This window comes from Lissotriton helveticus, chromosome 1_1 (genome assembly GCF_964261635.1).
Source record: "Lissotriton helveticus chromosome 1_1, aLisHel1.1, whole genome shotgun sequence".
In the NCBI taxonomy this organism is placed as follows: domain Eukaryota; kingdom Metazoa; phylum Chordata; class Amphibia; order Caudata; family Salamandridae; genus Lissotriton; species Lissotriton helveticus.
In genome coordinates, this window is record NC_136057.1 from 1,423,175,043 (window position 1) to 1,423,191,044 (window position 16,002).

The following is a 16,002-nucleotide window of genomic DNA, read 5'->3' on the forward strand; positions in this document are numbered from 1 at the left end:
CATGCTGCTGTGTTCTGAGTAACTGACATAAACGTCCAGGCAGACAGCTTGCTATATGGGAACTAAAACTTGTAGGGAATATTAATGTCTTGGAAGCATGAAGGTGTCAGAGACTGTGATAAGGAAAAAAACAGGAATAAAGTGCAGCAGTCAATGACAAAATGATGGGCGCTGGGGTGATATCCATGAATAGTTTTCCCATGGTTAAAAGCATGGGAGGGTTGTCTAGGATTGTCATGAAAAGAGCAGAACTTTAAAGCATTTTCTAGCATTTTCAAAGTTTTTATCTGGAATAGCTACCTAGTGACTGTAGTCAGAGGGAGTTATTGCTAGGTTTTGACTTTCATGCTATGTGTAAAGAACTAGAAATTAACAGCTTTTAAATACCATACAATTTCGTGGGTTTACAGGCATAATCTTAAAAAAACAATTACAAAACTATTGAATTGGATGGATTTCCAGGCCTAATCTTAAACGAATGTGCTGGAGAACAGACTTTCTTACTACTAGATCAAACGTGTATGGGCTTGGTGCATTTCCACAATATAAAACTGTGAGAAGAGCGAGACCAGACCTAGCACACCCACGAAATGGCAGGACTAAGCACTGCTTTTAAAACTAATAGTCAAACGGCAAAACTATTGTTTTAAGACTTCAGGATCAAGGCGTCTTGAATTTTCCTTTGATGCTGTTTATCTAGCTTCTGCAATCAACAATCAGTATAAATTCTAGAGATTGGATTCTGCCTGATGTAGTGTTTCTGTAGCATGACTCTTCTAGAGTCATACAACTTCTGAATGGAAATCATGCACAAGTTTATGGTTCCTGTAGGTGTCAAGAGGTTCTAGAAGTTCGTTTTTTTAGATGCGGGGGTGGTGTTGGGCGTAGTTGGAGGTTTTGAACGCCAACTACTGCAAGAGACTTATAGGATGTGTATATCAGCTAAATACTTTCTAAAGGTCTTCAGGTTCTGTTTCAGTCTAAGCCTTCTACAGGCTCATCTGCTTCTGCAGGTTGTGTTTTTCTAAAAGATTCAAAGTCTATATGCATGCCTGTTCGTGTTGAACCAAGTGCTTCTTTTGACTGTATTTTTCGGCTTGAAGGCTCTCTTCTGAAATCCACAGTTGGACATATTAACTCCTTTACTATTCAACATCAACCCATCCCGCTTTGCACGTCTTTATCTGTGGTTTCTTCAGACTTCTTTGATTTTCCTACCCACTTTCTATAAGGGTTTTTCCATCTCATCTTGTTCTCTTTTTTTCTCCTATCTGCTAGTTCTCAGCGTTGACAGATGAGCTTCCTATGAATGTCCACCTGCTGTCCTTAGCACGGTTGGATGTGAACTCTGTCCTCATTCGACTGGAACATCAGTTTGAGAAGGGGGAGAGCGCCAACTACTCCATGCCAGCCATCGTCAACCTGCAGGTAGGTAATACGGATGAGGACCCCTTGTACTCAGACATGTTTATCATTCTGCCAAAATCAATTGGCCATAAGTTTGTTCAGTTTGCCCGTATTGCTTGACCTGGGGGTTACCCTACATTCGTCAGTAATACCTAAACCCTGTCATCACGATAATGATATTTAAGGGAATGATTTCTGAAAGAAATTGCTTTGGTAGACCATGGGAATGGAGGGTGTGGCAGTCTAGATGTCTTCCATGGCTGAGCTCCCAAAATATCCAGTACTGCACCTTGCTTTTAGTAAAGTTAATCTTATGCATAAACCTAGAAAACCTAAGAGCTGTGGCTAAGTAGCTCATCCAGTCCATTTTTTCCTTTATCTTGTAGCCCTGTTTATCCCTTTATTAATGTGTACCCGAATGTAAATACAAAACTTGACTGAAATGAACTACTTGAACATGGTCTAGAGAAACCTGAGAGTTCTTTCTTAGCTTGGTTTTGGAAGTGTGGTATTAGCAACACAGCGCACTAGCGTGATTTGTGTATAGCAACTAACCAAATCACAATTACAGTCAAATGAATATCTTATTAAATTCAACTTACCTTGGTGTGACTCTTAAGACAAATGAAGCAAACATTTTGAAAAGTAGCTCAGGAGATCAAATGTTTTAGTGGGATGAAGGAGATATTAAGTATGCCACTTCAAATTTATGGCAGCTACCCATGCTTCTTCAGCTCCAACGTATCCTTCCCTGTCGCTGGCCTGGTACATTCGTTTACTGCTGCAGTGTCCTTGTGCTTGGGCATCCCAAGAACTTGCACTCTCACTACTAAAATTCCTGCTCCCTGACACCACTTAAGTGAGCCCAGCCATCTTCACTCTTAAAGTAGAGGATGTGGTGATATTTGACGCTGAATTACTAACAAGCTTGTACCACTGTGTGGGGCTCTGACAACTATCGCAGGCCAGGGTTAAGGCCAATTGGGCTGAATTCTCCTGCAGAGCATTCAGACACATCAAAGCTCACTTAGTTACACCAGCATCTATTTCTATTCTGGACAGTCCTCTTGGAAAAGTTGTAAAGCATATGGGTAGAGACTTCACAACATGTACAGGTCTCAACAGAACTATTGAAATGAAATTCTGTGAGCTAGTCCACATGTTCCTTGTTTAATAGTTTTTTCCCTAAAACTCTTCTGCTCTGGATCGGTCATTAGCCAACCTTCTCTTGCAGGCAGATTTTATACCCAACAAGCATAGGATTAAATGACACTGAACGTCTACTCCAGAAATTTCAGGGAAGTTATTTTTGAATCCACATCTGAGGAGCAGAGGTTTAAACTGAACAGGTAAGCAGATGTCCTTCATGAAAGTCCTCCTCCTTGCAGTTTCAAGTTGATTCAGAAACATTACAGTGAAGGGTTTTAAAATGCCATTGGGGGTAATATAACCTATTCCTGTGAAGATTCTTACACTTATCCTCCTACTTACTCTTCGTGGTGAAATGAGTCGTACTATGCAGGTGGGGCTGTTTGCCACACCGTTTACTGAAACCACCCTTGCAAAAGGAAAACCTAACCTGTGGAGTTTCCAAAAGATGATGCAGAACTCCCATATTTCCACTGAATAATCCCACTTTACAATTCAGCCTGGTCCCATTAATATCCCTGAAGCCTAGCTGAGAAGTCTCAATAGAAGGAATGGACCACTTCTTGCAAAACGGCAAAGAGAGCGCAGAATTGTCAGATGCCGGAATGGAAGATTTTCAGCTCCCTGTCTGCACCGGTCATCTTCTGGCCCTGATAGATCTCCCTATTTAAGGTAAAGTCTGGCACCTTGAAGGGCTTGCTTTAGAGAGAAAAAGTTGCCATACTTGCATTAATTAAGCCTGTTAGCAGGCCTCAAGAAAGCAAAGCTAAAGGTCTCAAGCATAAGAATCAAAACATTGAATACATTTGTACTGCAGGTCAGGCCATGTTACCTGTAAAACTCAGGTTTGAGACGATTTGCGACCATCAAATTACTATTCAAAATTTGGAGTTTGATAATATTCATTACTATGCCAAATGGAGATGCTGTTTCTCCGTACAAAGCCATAAGCTGTATGACAGTTTTATGCTGCTGGAATAAGCATCATTCTCCAACAGCCTCGACAATGTTTCAGATATAACCGGACAGAATGGCGATACACATTGTGGTGTAACGTTGATGAAGTTAAACAAGTTATTTACCTTTTAGTAAGAGACTATTTAACTGAAGATTCTTCACCTTATTAATTTCCCTTAACGCCAGACTGGATCTGAAAACTTTTGTAGCAATCACCTCCACCCCAAAACCACCACCATTTTGTTCCCCCGCTCCCCCTCCATCCCACATCAACTGGTGGCATTGTGCAGGTACCGGTCTGATCCGTCCCTCCCCAAATGTGATGTTGGAGCCCCTAATATGCACCTCCTCTGCTTGAGGATGTTGTTTCTTTCTGTTCAGTCTGTGCCACCAGACATTAAGTCCGTGAAATCAGAATATAGCAGTGTGCAGACCACCAGATTGTATTCTTATTAATTAAGTGCATGAGTCCATTGCAAAGAACTGGGAGGAGGGTGAGACTGTGAGTCATCCCCAATTAGATAGAATCTCTACCAGAAAAGTAAATTGTTGTTCTTATAGAGACTTCTAACCGCAGATACCTAACCTTGTGAATAGGTAACAAAGCAGTACCTCCCTAAGTGGTGGGTCTGTGGAATGGCTCCGATCAGGTTATCCTGCAGGTCTGATCGGGTTAAGGGTCCGTCCTGCCAAATCTGGCTGTCCATGCAGTAGTGCTTCACTTGGGAGGAACACCCACGAGCTGCCTAAAATATATCTAGAACTGATACAGGGGGCACCACACTGTAGTATCAGCTTTCACTCTGGTAGAATGAGCACATAAATCTTCTAGGGGTTGCTTAATAGCTAGCCCATAGCAGATCTTGATGACTAACAGAATCCCTCGGGTGATGGTTCTCTTTGTGCCGCTTTACTCTTTTCCACTCTGTTGAAACCGTTGTTCATTCTGTCATGTCTCCCTGGTCCGATCAACATAGAAATTGAGCGTGCTTTTGGGGGTTCAAGGAGCCATTCTTTATCCTTGGAGAGGAGAGGCGGTGCATAGGAAAGCAGCATTTCCCACGTGGAAGGGAATGGTTACCTTGGGCAGGAGGACTAGTTTCTCCAGGAAGATCAAAGTGTATGGTGGTATCACTGACCATGCCTAGAGCTCACTCACTTGACTAGCTGGTGTTAGATCAATGAGGAATGCAGTTTTGATAGCTAGCATGTAAAAGGGACAACTGTGCATTGGTTGAAAGGTAGGTGAGAACCAAATTAAGGTCCTACTGTGGCATCACAAAAGGGGATGGCAGGAACATGTGGCTCTGTCCCTTCAAAAAAGTACTCCAACAGGTGGCTTGAAGAACAATGGCTGGTCCAGTAGGTGTAAGAAGGCCAAGAGGTAATCTTTAACTGTTGTCAAATTAAGACCTTGCTGAGCTAAAGAAAAACAAAAGAACCGTGTCAACTGTGCATTCAGGGATGGAAAAGTACAGGAAGAACACCATGCAACAAACTTTTCCCAGCATCCTGCGTAAACAGCTTTGGTAGATGGACATCTGGCTGCCAGGATGACTGTAACCACTTCAGGAGGGAGATCGAGCTCCATGGTCCCCGCTCAGTCTCCGCGGTTGGAGGTGCAGGGTGCGCAGGCTTGGGGGCAAAACTATGCCCTGCTCTGTGACAGAAGGTCCTCTTGAAGGGGTAGCCAAATGAGAGGACGTGCTCTTGGCCAGAAGTTATAGGTACCACACTCTCTTCGCCCAGTCCAGAGCCACAAACTTAGCTTGAGCCCAGCCCCTCTCGATCTTTTTCAGCAATATGGGCTGAAAGGAAGGAGCGGAAATGTGTACTGAAGTCCCGACCCCCAGTGGGGGTAAAAGTAGTCTTCGAGGGAGAGAGCACCATTGTGAAAAAGTTTGAACAGTGCACATTCTCTGCAGTGGATAATAGATTGACCTAGGAATTTCTCAATTGGTGGAAGAAGCCCTGGGCCACATTAGAATGTAACCTCCACTCGTGATCTGTTGGGCAACAAGGGCTAGGTTTGTCCGCCATTGTGTTCTAAAGATCCTGGGAGGTGTTAGGTGACAGGGAGAAACCCTGACTGATCAGCTACTTCAAGACACACAGCCTCCTAGCACAGGACCAGCGACCTCCGCACCGTCCTGTTTGCTGCAATTCCCCCTTGATGGTCGAGAAAAACACTTTCAGTGCCATGCGAATCACTCAAAACTTTAGTAGGTTGATGCGGAGGACAGTATCCACCAGAGGTCAGAATCCTCTGATCTCCACCTATTCTAGATTACGTCCCCAGGACAGCAACAATGCATCTATCATGACCGTTAGTACTGGGTGGGGTAGGGATAGCTAGATTTCCCACCGGTCCAATTGTGGTTAAGCAGCCACAACTGCAGATCTTTTGCAGTCTCTTATGACCTCTGCATGGACTGTAACAAGGCCCCTTGGTGTTGAACCCACTAAGACTTCGAATCACACTGCAGCATCTGCATGTGCCATCAAGCGGGGTCCACAAGCAGGATGCAAGAAGCCTCAGGACAGCTCTCACTGAGGCAAAGAAAAATGGTTGAAACATCAGGATCATAGTCCAAAAGTCCTGGACATCTTGAGGCAGATGAAAGGCTCAGAAGAGCAGTATATCTATGATGGCTCTGAAGAAGGGGAGCCGTTCTGAAGGAGTACGGTATGACTTCAACACGTTGATGGAGGAAACCAATGATGTCAACAGTTCAGCTGTCTTCTGGAAGTGGTTTACGGCTGTTTGAGGTGAGCCCACTTTCAGTAGCTAGTCATCAAAAAATAGGAAGACTGGTATTCCCAATCCCTGCAGATTGATTGAGCGCCACCACTGCCGAGTAGAAGTACGTACTACTGAAAGTGATCAAGGCCTACTTGAAACCACAGGTAACTTCCCTGGGACAGCAGAATGGGAAATGTCTACCCTGCATTTCCAGTGCTAACATCCAGTCTTATGGATCCAAGACAGAGGGAACTTGGGCCAGGGTGAGCATCTTGAGCTGTTCCTTCTGGAGAAAGAAGCTCAGGGGGCTCAACTCCAGGATGGTGTGAAGGCCTACGTCCATTCTCAGCACCAGGAAATAACCGGAGTAGCAACCAATCTCGATCTCTGATATTGGCACCCTCTCTATTGCTCCTTTGGCAAAGAGAGCTTGAACTTAGAGTATGGACAAATAATCCTGCGGGAGGTGTTTTGATGCAATGAGATGTCCAAAATGGATACCCTCTATCCTTTCTTTAGTATTACCTGTACGATCTGGAGTACCCATTGATTGGATGTGATGCTTATTCAGCCAGGTAGGTGAAAGGTGATGCAGCCTCCTACCAGGTGATCATGAACCGTTCGGAGCAAGGTAAACTGGTTTTGCAGGGAAGGGAGTTTTGTGCCTGTACCTCACAAACATTATTATTGTGTAATGAGCACAAAGGACTCCAAATAAAACTTGGAGAAACAATGAGTTCTCAACCTCATTATTTACTAGTTTTGCAGCGATTACACCTATTGCTTATGGATACGATTGAATTTTTTAACACCTTCGCTGCGGTGGCTATTCCGCCGCAGCGCTAAGGGGGCGGGGGGCCGCGCGGCGCGCCCATGCTGGTGACGGAACCGCTCCGTCACCAGCCTCGGTTGAGCTGTGCTCATGACTGAGCGGTTCCGTCATGGCCCCGTCCGCTCAATAGAATGCGCCGCGCAGGCGCGTCTGGCGGGCCATGACGGAACCGCTCTGTCATCAGCACAGCGCCACCGTGGCTGATGATGGAGCGGTTCCGTCATCAGCATGGAAAAGGCTATAAATACCACTACTTGTCCAGGTACCTCGTCCTCGGAGTATTTCTCAGCGTCCTGTCCGTCCAACCTTACAAGGGCTCATTTTGGAAAGATTTGCTCTGTGACACCTGGCAAGATATCCTCCACTCTGTCCGATAATGCATGCGAGTTCCTGCCCTTGAGGAATGTTGTGTTGACAAAGTAGGGAAAGGCTTGTGGAGGAGAGCATTTGTTTTGTGATTGTCTCCATCTTTTCAGATTCCATTAGGTGGAGTAGTCCGTAAACATTTGGGGTTCAGACTAGTAGACACCTGCACCACTAAGCTCTCTGAATTAGGGTGCTATGTAAGAAAGTCCAGGTCTCTAGGAGCAGGCCTTTGCCGCCTTGCCACCTGCCTATTGACTGAGGGGCAAGATCCTGGTTTTGCCCAGATGCCCACAAGAACATCGGTAGGGGCCTCGTTAAAGTGGGGGAGGGAGGGGGGCTGGGCAGAGGTTCTTGATTGGATTGTGCTAGCTTGCGGGCCTCCATAAGCACATTAGCTTTGACCTATTGAGTAGGCAGAGTAAGGTCAAGTACCTCAGCCACTCTCAAAATTAGAGTTGCAAAGGAGTCTGGCTCGTCAGTAGCTATAGCATGATTAGGGGAAGAGAGCCCAATGTCTGGCGAGGTATCCATGCCACTGGCATCCTGGAGATCATCAAAAATATTGTCATCATATTGATGAACATAGTAATTGTCCTCGATATAATACTGTGGGGGCATAGTCTGCTCGGCGTGGGCATAATGTCTAGGTCAAGTTGGTGGGGCGTGGGTATCCAAGTCCGATAAAACTATTGGTTTCATTTTCACAGTCAGTGACGTCTGTATCCGCGTTGACACTTGAACCTGTGCAGTGTGTTGTGGCTCTGAAGGTGGCACCAATGGTGAAACTGCGGGTGGAGCTGGGGCCAAAGTCCGCGGAGCTGAAGCCAGAGAAGGGGTTGGCCTGTGCACAAGGGTAGTGTGTGTGGAGGATGCATTTGCTGATGGTAAACGAACTGGAGGCCCCCTGGATCCATGGGGCCCGAAGGCGCTCCAGAGGGATCCAGGGTGGCACCCAAAATCGGGACCATGGCTTTGTTTTGCTACTGAAGCTGTTGTATTGTCGCTGTGCGTTCGGGGTAGGAATGAAACCGGACTAGCGTCTGAATTGATTCTGCTGTATGAGAACAACCTAGAAGTACCTGGAGCATCCCACGATTCTGAATGGTCAGAGTGGCAGGATGTTGGTTTATTTTTGTGGGACTTCTTAGACTTGCCGGAGCCCTGTGACCTTAATGATGGGATCATTCACGGGCAGGTGACACTGTGTGAACACTTGTTGACATTTTTGAGGGAAACATCTGTAAGAAGTGACTGGATCAGAGAAAATCCGTATTCGCATCTGTACGCACAGAAAGAAAAAAACTAACGTCAACGCATGGAGGTGGTGCATTTATGGGGTACCTGACCTCATCCATGGCGTGGATGGATCCGATGTTGAGCCCCACAATGCCACCAATAGACGCATCCTGAATTGCTACCAAAGTTTTTGGATCCAGTCTAGCGCTAGGGGGAAAGTAATAGGGTGAGGGAACTGCAGTTAGAAGTTTCTATCAGAAATTAATATTTGCATGTCTTCCACTCTCAGGATGCAGTCAGAAATATGTATCTGTTAGCAATGACTGCCCTGAGAGGACAGTGTGGCAGGGGCATTTATAACCGCACGTAGTCTTCATCCTTCTTAGCAGGGTTCAGGCCATGAGAGCGCTCAAAATCTAGACTTCAATATCTAAAGAAATACGGGGGAACACACTTAGCAGAAAGCTACTGATTGCCGGGGTCACCAGAATCCCCAGATGGGATTCCGTGATAATGCAAATCAAAGTGCAGGGCGTTCGGCCTCTTGGTTTCATGATGAGCTCCTTATCTGCAGTATTATACACGGACATACCATTTACTCTGTTGTACAACAGCCATTTCATTTACCATTGATGTATTATCAACCGCTTGGCCCGCATTCAGAGTTACTTTGGTTTACCAATGTTATATTCTCAAACCAATAATTACATATACTGCAAGGGTTGGTAGTTCCCACATGTGGGGAATACTTTGGTATTCCGAGTTTGAGCAATGATTTTGGAAATATGTGCAACTTCACAGATTCCTGTTAGCTTTTTACCCAATTACTTAACTATTTCTCCAGCCACATCCTTGCGTTTTACATGGTGAAAGATACACTGGGAAAAGCAAACAGGATTGCACGTTCCAACAAAACTTGTACTCCTGATTTGAGAGTTAACTACCCACTCAGTGTCTTTTCTTAAAACCAGACACAATAGGATAGAAAGGTATGAAATTAATAACTTTACAGATCCAAGTCGCCAGGATGACTTATTAAAGTAGACTATGTATGTACGTATTTTACGCATCAGATCCAGTCTCTGCTATGTGCTGTGTTCCTGACATTCTAGATATGTGGCGGGTTGGTCTTCAAAGGGATTACAGATATATGTGAGCAGTAGGGTCTTTAAATGAATTTCAAGTGCATTGTGGTCAGCGGTGCTACTCACGAGTTTAGCATTTAATAGAGGGCATTCACCTCTATGCATTTATATATTCCTGTATGCCAAAATCAAGAGATTACCATAACATGGGTATAGCCCACCCACCCCTGAAGTTTAAACAAGCGAAGTGACGTAAGCAGATTTGCAGAGTGGTTGCATTAAAACAAAAGATTACTTACCTGTATGTGTAGGTTTGCAGCTTGAACTCTTTTCTAGATTCACATGCTGTGCATTATTCAACTACCTAGATGGTGGGTCAGGAAAGTCCTTTTTTCTTTTCTGAGTTGTTGACCAGTAGGTGACTATTCCTTGTATGAGATGAGGTGTACGAAACCAAAGCACCAGCGCGTGGTCGCCATCTTTAGATTCTTTTTGTGCTTTAATGGCCTGTCTTCTTTTAGGGTTTCAAATGTGATCTATAACTTTTTCCTACCCTGTTAAAAGCTCATGCCTCTTCTAGAGAGGCTGGGGGGTTGGATGTGCAAGTCTCAAGCTGTAAAACGACTCCTACAGGTAAGTAACCAACCATTTTGTTTTGAATGCTGTGCAATGATTATATAGCGGTATTTCCTCCATTTGGAGGGGCTTTGTTTAAGTGTGTTTGTGAACAGGCGTTTTAAGCCAGTCTCTCCTACCTGAGCCTACCTGGATGTCTTTGCAGTAGTTATTTGAACTTTCGTACCGACTGCCCTGGCTAAGTATGCCATTGTTGCTCACTTCTTCCTACTGGAATGTGCACCTGGTCTTTCCTCTAGTTACACCCTCACTAGGTCATAGCAGGTTTGTATGATCTTTACTATCCACCTTTACAATGGTTCCTTTTGTGACTGGCATTCCTATGCTTTCTGGCGAAAAAGAGAAATACTTGGTTTTCCCTTTTGCACAGTTTTGTTTCTTGTAAATGGACTGGTACATCACTGCTCTGCTGGTGCCTGGTGTGTCTAGATCTGGTTCAGCATATGTTTTTGGCCGCTACAAAAAACAGCAGAGGTTTTGTTTAACATGAAAATGGATTATAACCTTGAGTAAGAAGTGACGGTTTTTCTTCATGACCCCCCTGTCCTTGTGAATTTGTAGGCATGGTTCCTCTACTGTGAGTGTTTGTCATTCACTGACTCTGTGTAGCAATGGATTCCGCAGCAACCACAGCACCGAGACCGCCCTCCTTGCCGCCACTGACGACATCCGCATGCTACTCGGCCGGGGACACACTGCAGCCCTCATCCTTCTAGACCTCTATGCAGCCTTCGACACCATCTCACATCTCACGCTCGCAGCCAGACTTCACAACCCAGGGATACAAGGAGCCGCCCTCAACTGGATCCAATCTTTTCTCTCCAGCAGAACCCAGAGGATCAGACTCCCTCTCCACACCCACCGATATCAACTGCGGAGTACCCTAAGGCTCTTCGCTCAGCCCCACGCTCTTCAACATCCACATGGCTCCCCTCATCGCCATCGTCAGACAGCATGGGCTCAGCATCGTATCCTACGCCGACGACACCCAGCTCATCCTCTTACTCATGAAGAATCCTGAAGACACCAGCCTCTGCTTCTAGGAAGGAATGAACAACATGGCAGCCTGGATGAAAGACAGCTGCCTGAAGCTGAACTCCGAGAACACCAAGGTCCTCATCCTCGGACCCTGCACCTCCGCCTTGGACAACACCTGGTGGCCCTCGGGAATCCACCCACCCATACAGACCACGCACAAAACCTCGGCATCATCCTCGACTCTTCCCTCTCCATGAACTGCCAGATTAACGCCGCCGCTTCCACTAGTTTCAACTGCCTGCGCATCCTCCACAAGACCTTCAAATGGATCCCCCCCCCCCGACTGCAGAAGGACTGTCACGCATGTGCTCATAACCAGCAGACTGGACTACGGTGTGAGAAGTTGGCCTGGTATATGATGTTCACTATTCTAGTGAGCACCTTGCACCAGTCCAAACAACCCTTATGGTGATGGTTGTAAAGTCAACCTTATAGACGAGCTATCCTAGTGGTAGCATGGACAAAGCAGTCTTAGGCTAAACTCAAGAGGGCACGTGAAGCCAGCTGTTTTACCATATGTAACCCCTTTAATACCAAATGAAAGGACACCACACAGGTTATATATATATATATATATATATATATGTGTATTTATTACTAAATTAATCCTCTGAACTCTTTGAGGTCAGAGGCACAAGCACATAACAAGATACTTAATTATCATACAATAAGTTGCACAAAATACAGTAGAGCCCTAGGGGCACGTAAAACCATATACTAAAATATTGGTATAAGAACCATGTCATGAACAAAGGATAGGCCTAGGGCCTGGAGAATCGCTGGGGCTACGCTGTACTACCAAAGGATAGGGAGCAGGAGGCCCACGGGATGCGCGTGCAGTGTCTTTACACACACGCGAGTTACCATAGAGTTAGAATGGGAACGAAAGAATTGGAAACTAGTTCTTTCAGGGCACTTCCGGATGGACTAGGAGAAAGCTACTTGAAACTTAGACACTAGGATAGTCAATACCCACAGGAGTACCGAAATACTCTCGTTACCTCACCCACAAGAAGCGGGTGCATAGGTGTCAAAGTGTGTCGGGTTTCGTCGCTGAATCCTATGGAGCCTTGAAGAAAGATGCTGCAGGCGACCAGGAGGGAAGTGTCTGGTTGGATCCAAGGGCGGATCGAGGAGGAAGAGTACCTGAAAGCAGAGGGGACAGAGTCTGGGTCACTAGCCAGTGACCAGGAAGGAACCAGGAAGGAACCAGGCGATGTCGCGAAGCAATCGGGTGATGTCGTGAAGCTTGTCTCTGCAGCCACGTGGACCAGGAGGTGTCGACGACGACAGGAGCTGGATACGGACTGTCCCACAAAGGCTCTCGCTGTCAACGGTGTCGGCTTCCGGATTGGAGTCAACAAGCCTTGGCAAAGGCAACCCACGCAGGAATCGAAGATGGCTTCTGGTTCAGACCCGCAAGGTCTGATGGGCTTCTCCTTTTCAGGGAAGCAGGGGCCAGTCTGGAGCAACCAGACCAGTGGTGTAAATTCAAAGGTTCAATGTCACAGAGGCCACTAGCCAACAGGCAAGTGACCGGACAGACACGTCGAGCAGGAAAATGCAGAAAGGCCCCACGCAGAACTCTTGGAGTGTGGAGGGCTGATCTTCGGTGCAGTTGGTGCTCGGGGCTAGGGCTTCTCAATCCCCAATGCACAACTTCGAGGGTGCCTCAGAAGTTGCACGGAAAGCAATTCGCTGGCTTTCCAAGATGGCCGGTCTCTCGTCGCCTCCACGGGCCTCGGCTCTGCTGTGGCTGTGGATCGGGCTGTTGGAAGTCTTGAAGTCCGGGTCTTGTCAGGCTCTGTGCTCGGGCTCCGGCGGGAGTGTCGACAAAGCAAACCGTTGATCGCTTGATGGTGCCTGCTTGCACAGGGTGGTCACTCCTTGACCACAAGGAAGATTCTTCAGTCTTCCATCTTCAGGTAGACCGTCGAAGGTACAGAGTTTCGTTTCAAGTTTCAGTCAGGATAAATCTAAAGTCTTGGAACTCAGCTCCTACCTATATACCAAATTTAGGAGCTGGCTTACCTGCTAGGTCCCTCCTATGGGTGGGACCAGGGAAGTGGGTGGTTACACCCCTTTCCCTTTGTCCAGTTTCGCACCAGAGCTGGGGCTGGAGTGACCCAGCACTGGTTTGAACCGGACTATGCATGGGACACCTTGTGTGCCGCAGGCAGTGTCTTATTTCATTCAGCCCTCCCTACCCCAATACACTATGGCCTGTCTGGGGTGGTGCTAGCACCTCCCAAGACAGGAAACCTATTGTCCAAGCCTCCCTCGCTGGAAGGACTCCCAGCAGCAGGAGTTCAGACTTGTGTCTGTGACAGCAGCATCCATTTTGTGATGCTGAGGCTCTGGTTAACTTTAACCGGGATTAGTAGGAACAACATGTCGTCTCCCTCTAGAAGGGTGGAATGCTACCCCCATCGCCAGAACTGGCGAGGGGGTAGTATTTCAAAGCGTACGACACCTTACACGACATGTTTTGATAAAGCCAAACCAAAGTTAGCATTTAACCGCGAGGTTCATAATGCATTTAAGAGTATATGGCATGGATATATCCTAGAACAGCTATAAGGACATGGTTCCGAAAGCTGCAGACAGGCTCAGCTCCTACTAGAGCCTCATCTCACATAAAACCAAGCACACTGCCTCCAGGATTGTTAAGGCCTGCCATAGGAGTGACTTATAGGTGTATGTGTCTAGATATAAGGTTAGATATAGGGATACTATATCTAAGCAAGGGGTAAATGTAAATGTGGGTGTACTTGTAAAGCGCACTGCAACTCCATGGAGTATCCTGGCGCTGAAGACCGCTGGGGAACCCGTCCTGGTTTTCCCTGTGAGATGGTCCCTTTCTGGGTATCTCCAAGGTGAAACCAGGCATCCCCGGCGTCTGTGGGGGGCCGTTGTAGAGATGAGGCAGGTGTTCCCTGGTTAGAGTAGGCACCGAGGCGAGAATTATCGAGTCCGTTTTGACCCTGGTCCACGACCCTGCCGCGTCGGGAATTGAACCCTGGTCCCGGGCCGTTCTCTGCTTACGGGTCTGCCGCCTCTAACCAGTGATTACACAACCTTGCCCCAGCTGAGTCATCAGCCAGTTGCGTCAATTTGGATGGCCAGCCAGGGGTGGCAGAAGATATACTGCAGCCCCTGGTAGGCCTTGGGTGCACCTATGCCCTGGGTACCTATGGTACACTGTACAGGGACTCATAAGAGTGACCCATTTCCCAATTGGTGATGTACCTAAAGTACATGGTATGAATTTAGAGAGAGAACAGCTGGGCTGTGTGTCTGATTAGCAGGCCCACAGCCACATTAAAGTCGAAAACCAGTGAAGCAAAAAGTGGGGTGACCATAGGTAAGCAGACCCTACTCTCCTACATAACCCCCCCCCCCCCCCAAACGCAGGGACATTAGACTAACCTTGACCAGATAAGTCTTCCTGTTCTAAGTGGAAGTACCTGGAGAGACCATCTGCATTGCCATGGTCAGTCCCTGGTCTGTGCTCCACTGTAAAGTCTGTCCCCTATAGGGAAATAGACCACCTGAGCAGTTTGGGATTCTCACCCTTCATCTGATTTAGCCACAAGAGGGGCTTGTGGTCTGTCTGAATTTTGAAGTGAGTGCCAAACAAGTATGGCCTCAACTTCTTCAGGGCCCAAACCACAGCAAAGGCCTCCCTCTCAATAGCTGACCAACGTTTCTCTCTAGGGGTCAGCCTTCTGCTAATAAAAGCAATGGGTTGGTCTTGACCATCTACATTAAGTTGTGAAAGCACAGCTCCCACCCCCAACTCGGAAGCATCTGTGTGGACAATAAACGCTTTGGAGTAGTCAGCACTCTTCAAGATAGGTGCAGAGCACATGGCCTTCTTCAGGTCATCCAATCCCTTTTGACAGCTAACTGTCCACTGAACCTTTTTTGGCATCTTCTTTGAAGTCAAGTCATTAAGTGGTGTCACAATGGACCCATAGTTCTTAAACTTTCTGTAGTACCCAGACAGGCCCAGGAAAGCTCTGACCTGTGTCTGGGTGGTTGGAGGAGCCCAGTCCTTGATGGTCTGGATCTTACTCTCCAGTGGTTGAACCTGACCCCCACCTACAAGGTGGCCCAGGTACACAACGTTACTCTGCCCTATCTGGCACTTTGTGGCCTTGATAGTTAGGCCTGCTTCTGCATGGCCTCTAAAACCTTCTTCAGGTGGATCAGGTGATCCTCCCAGGTGGAGCTGAAGACAGCAATATCATCAAGATAAGCTGCACAAAAGTCATCCAACCCAGTGAGGACTTGGTTCACCAACCTTTGGAAAGTGGCAGGTGCATTCTTCAAGCCAAAGGGCGTCACCACAAATTGGTAATGATCCCCTGGGGTTGAGAAAGCAGTTTTGGCCTTGGCATCCTCCGCTAACCCGATTTGCCAATAGCCTGCTGTCAAATCAAATGTGCTCAGAAACTTGGTAGAAGCCAATCTATCAATGAGCTCATCTGCTCTTGGAATTGGGTGAGCATCTGTCCTAGTGACAGCATTGAGACCTCTATGGTCCACAC

General features: G+C 46.8%; 1 protein-coding gene across 1 annotated transcript in view; it reads left to right on the forward strand.

Moving 5' to 3' along the window:
- MAN2B1 (mannosidase alpha class 2B member 1) overlaps positions 1–16,002 on the forward strand; it is a 275,966-nt gene that overhangs the window by 220,945 nt on the left and 39,019 nt on the right. Inside the window, exon 22 of the mRNA XM_078685299.1 lies at positions 1,279–1,428. Within this exon, the coding sequence (XP_078541425.1) occupies positions 1,279–1,428 (150 nt within the window). The remainder of the gene's footprint in view (positions 1–1,278; positions 1,429–16,002) is intronic.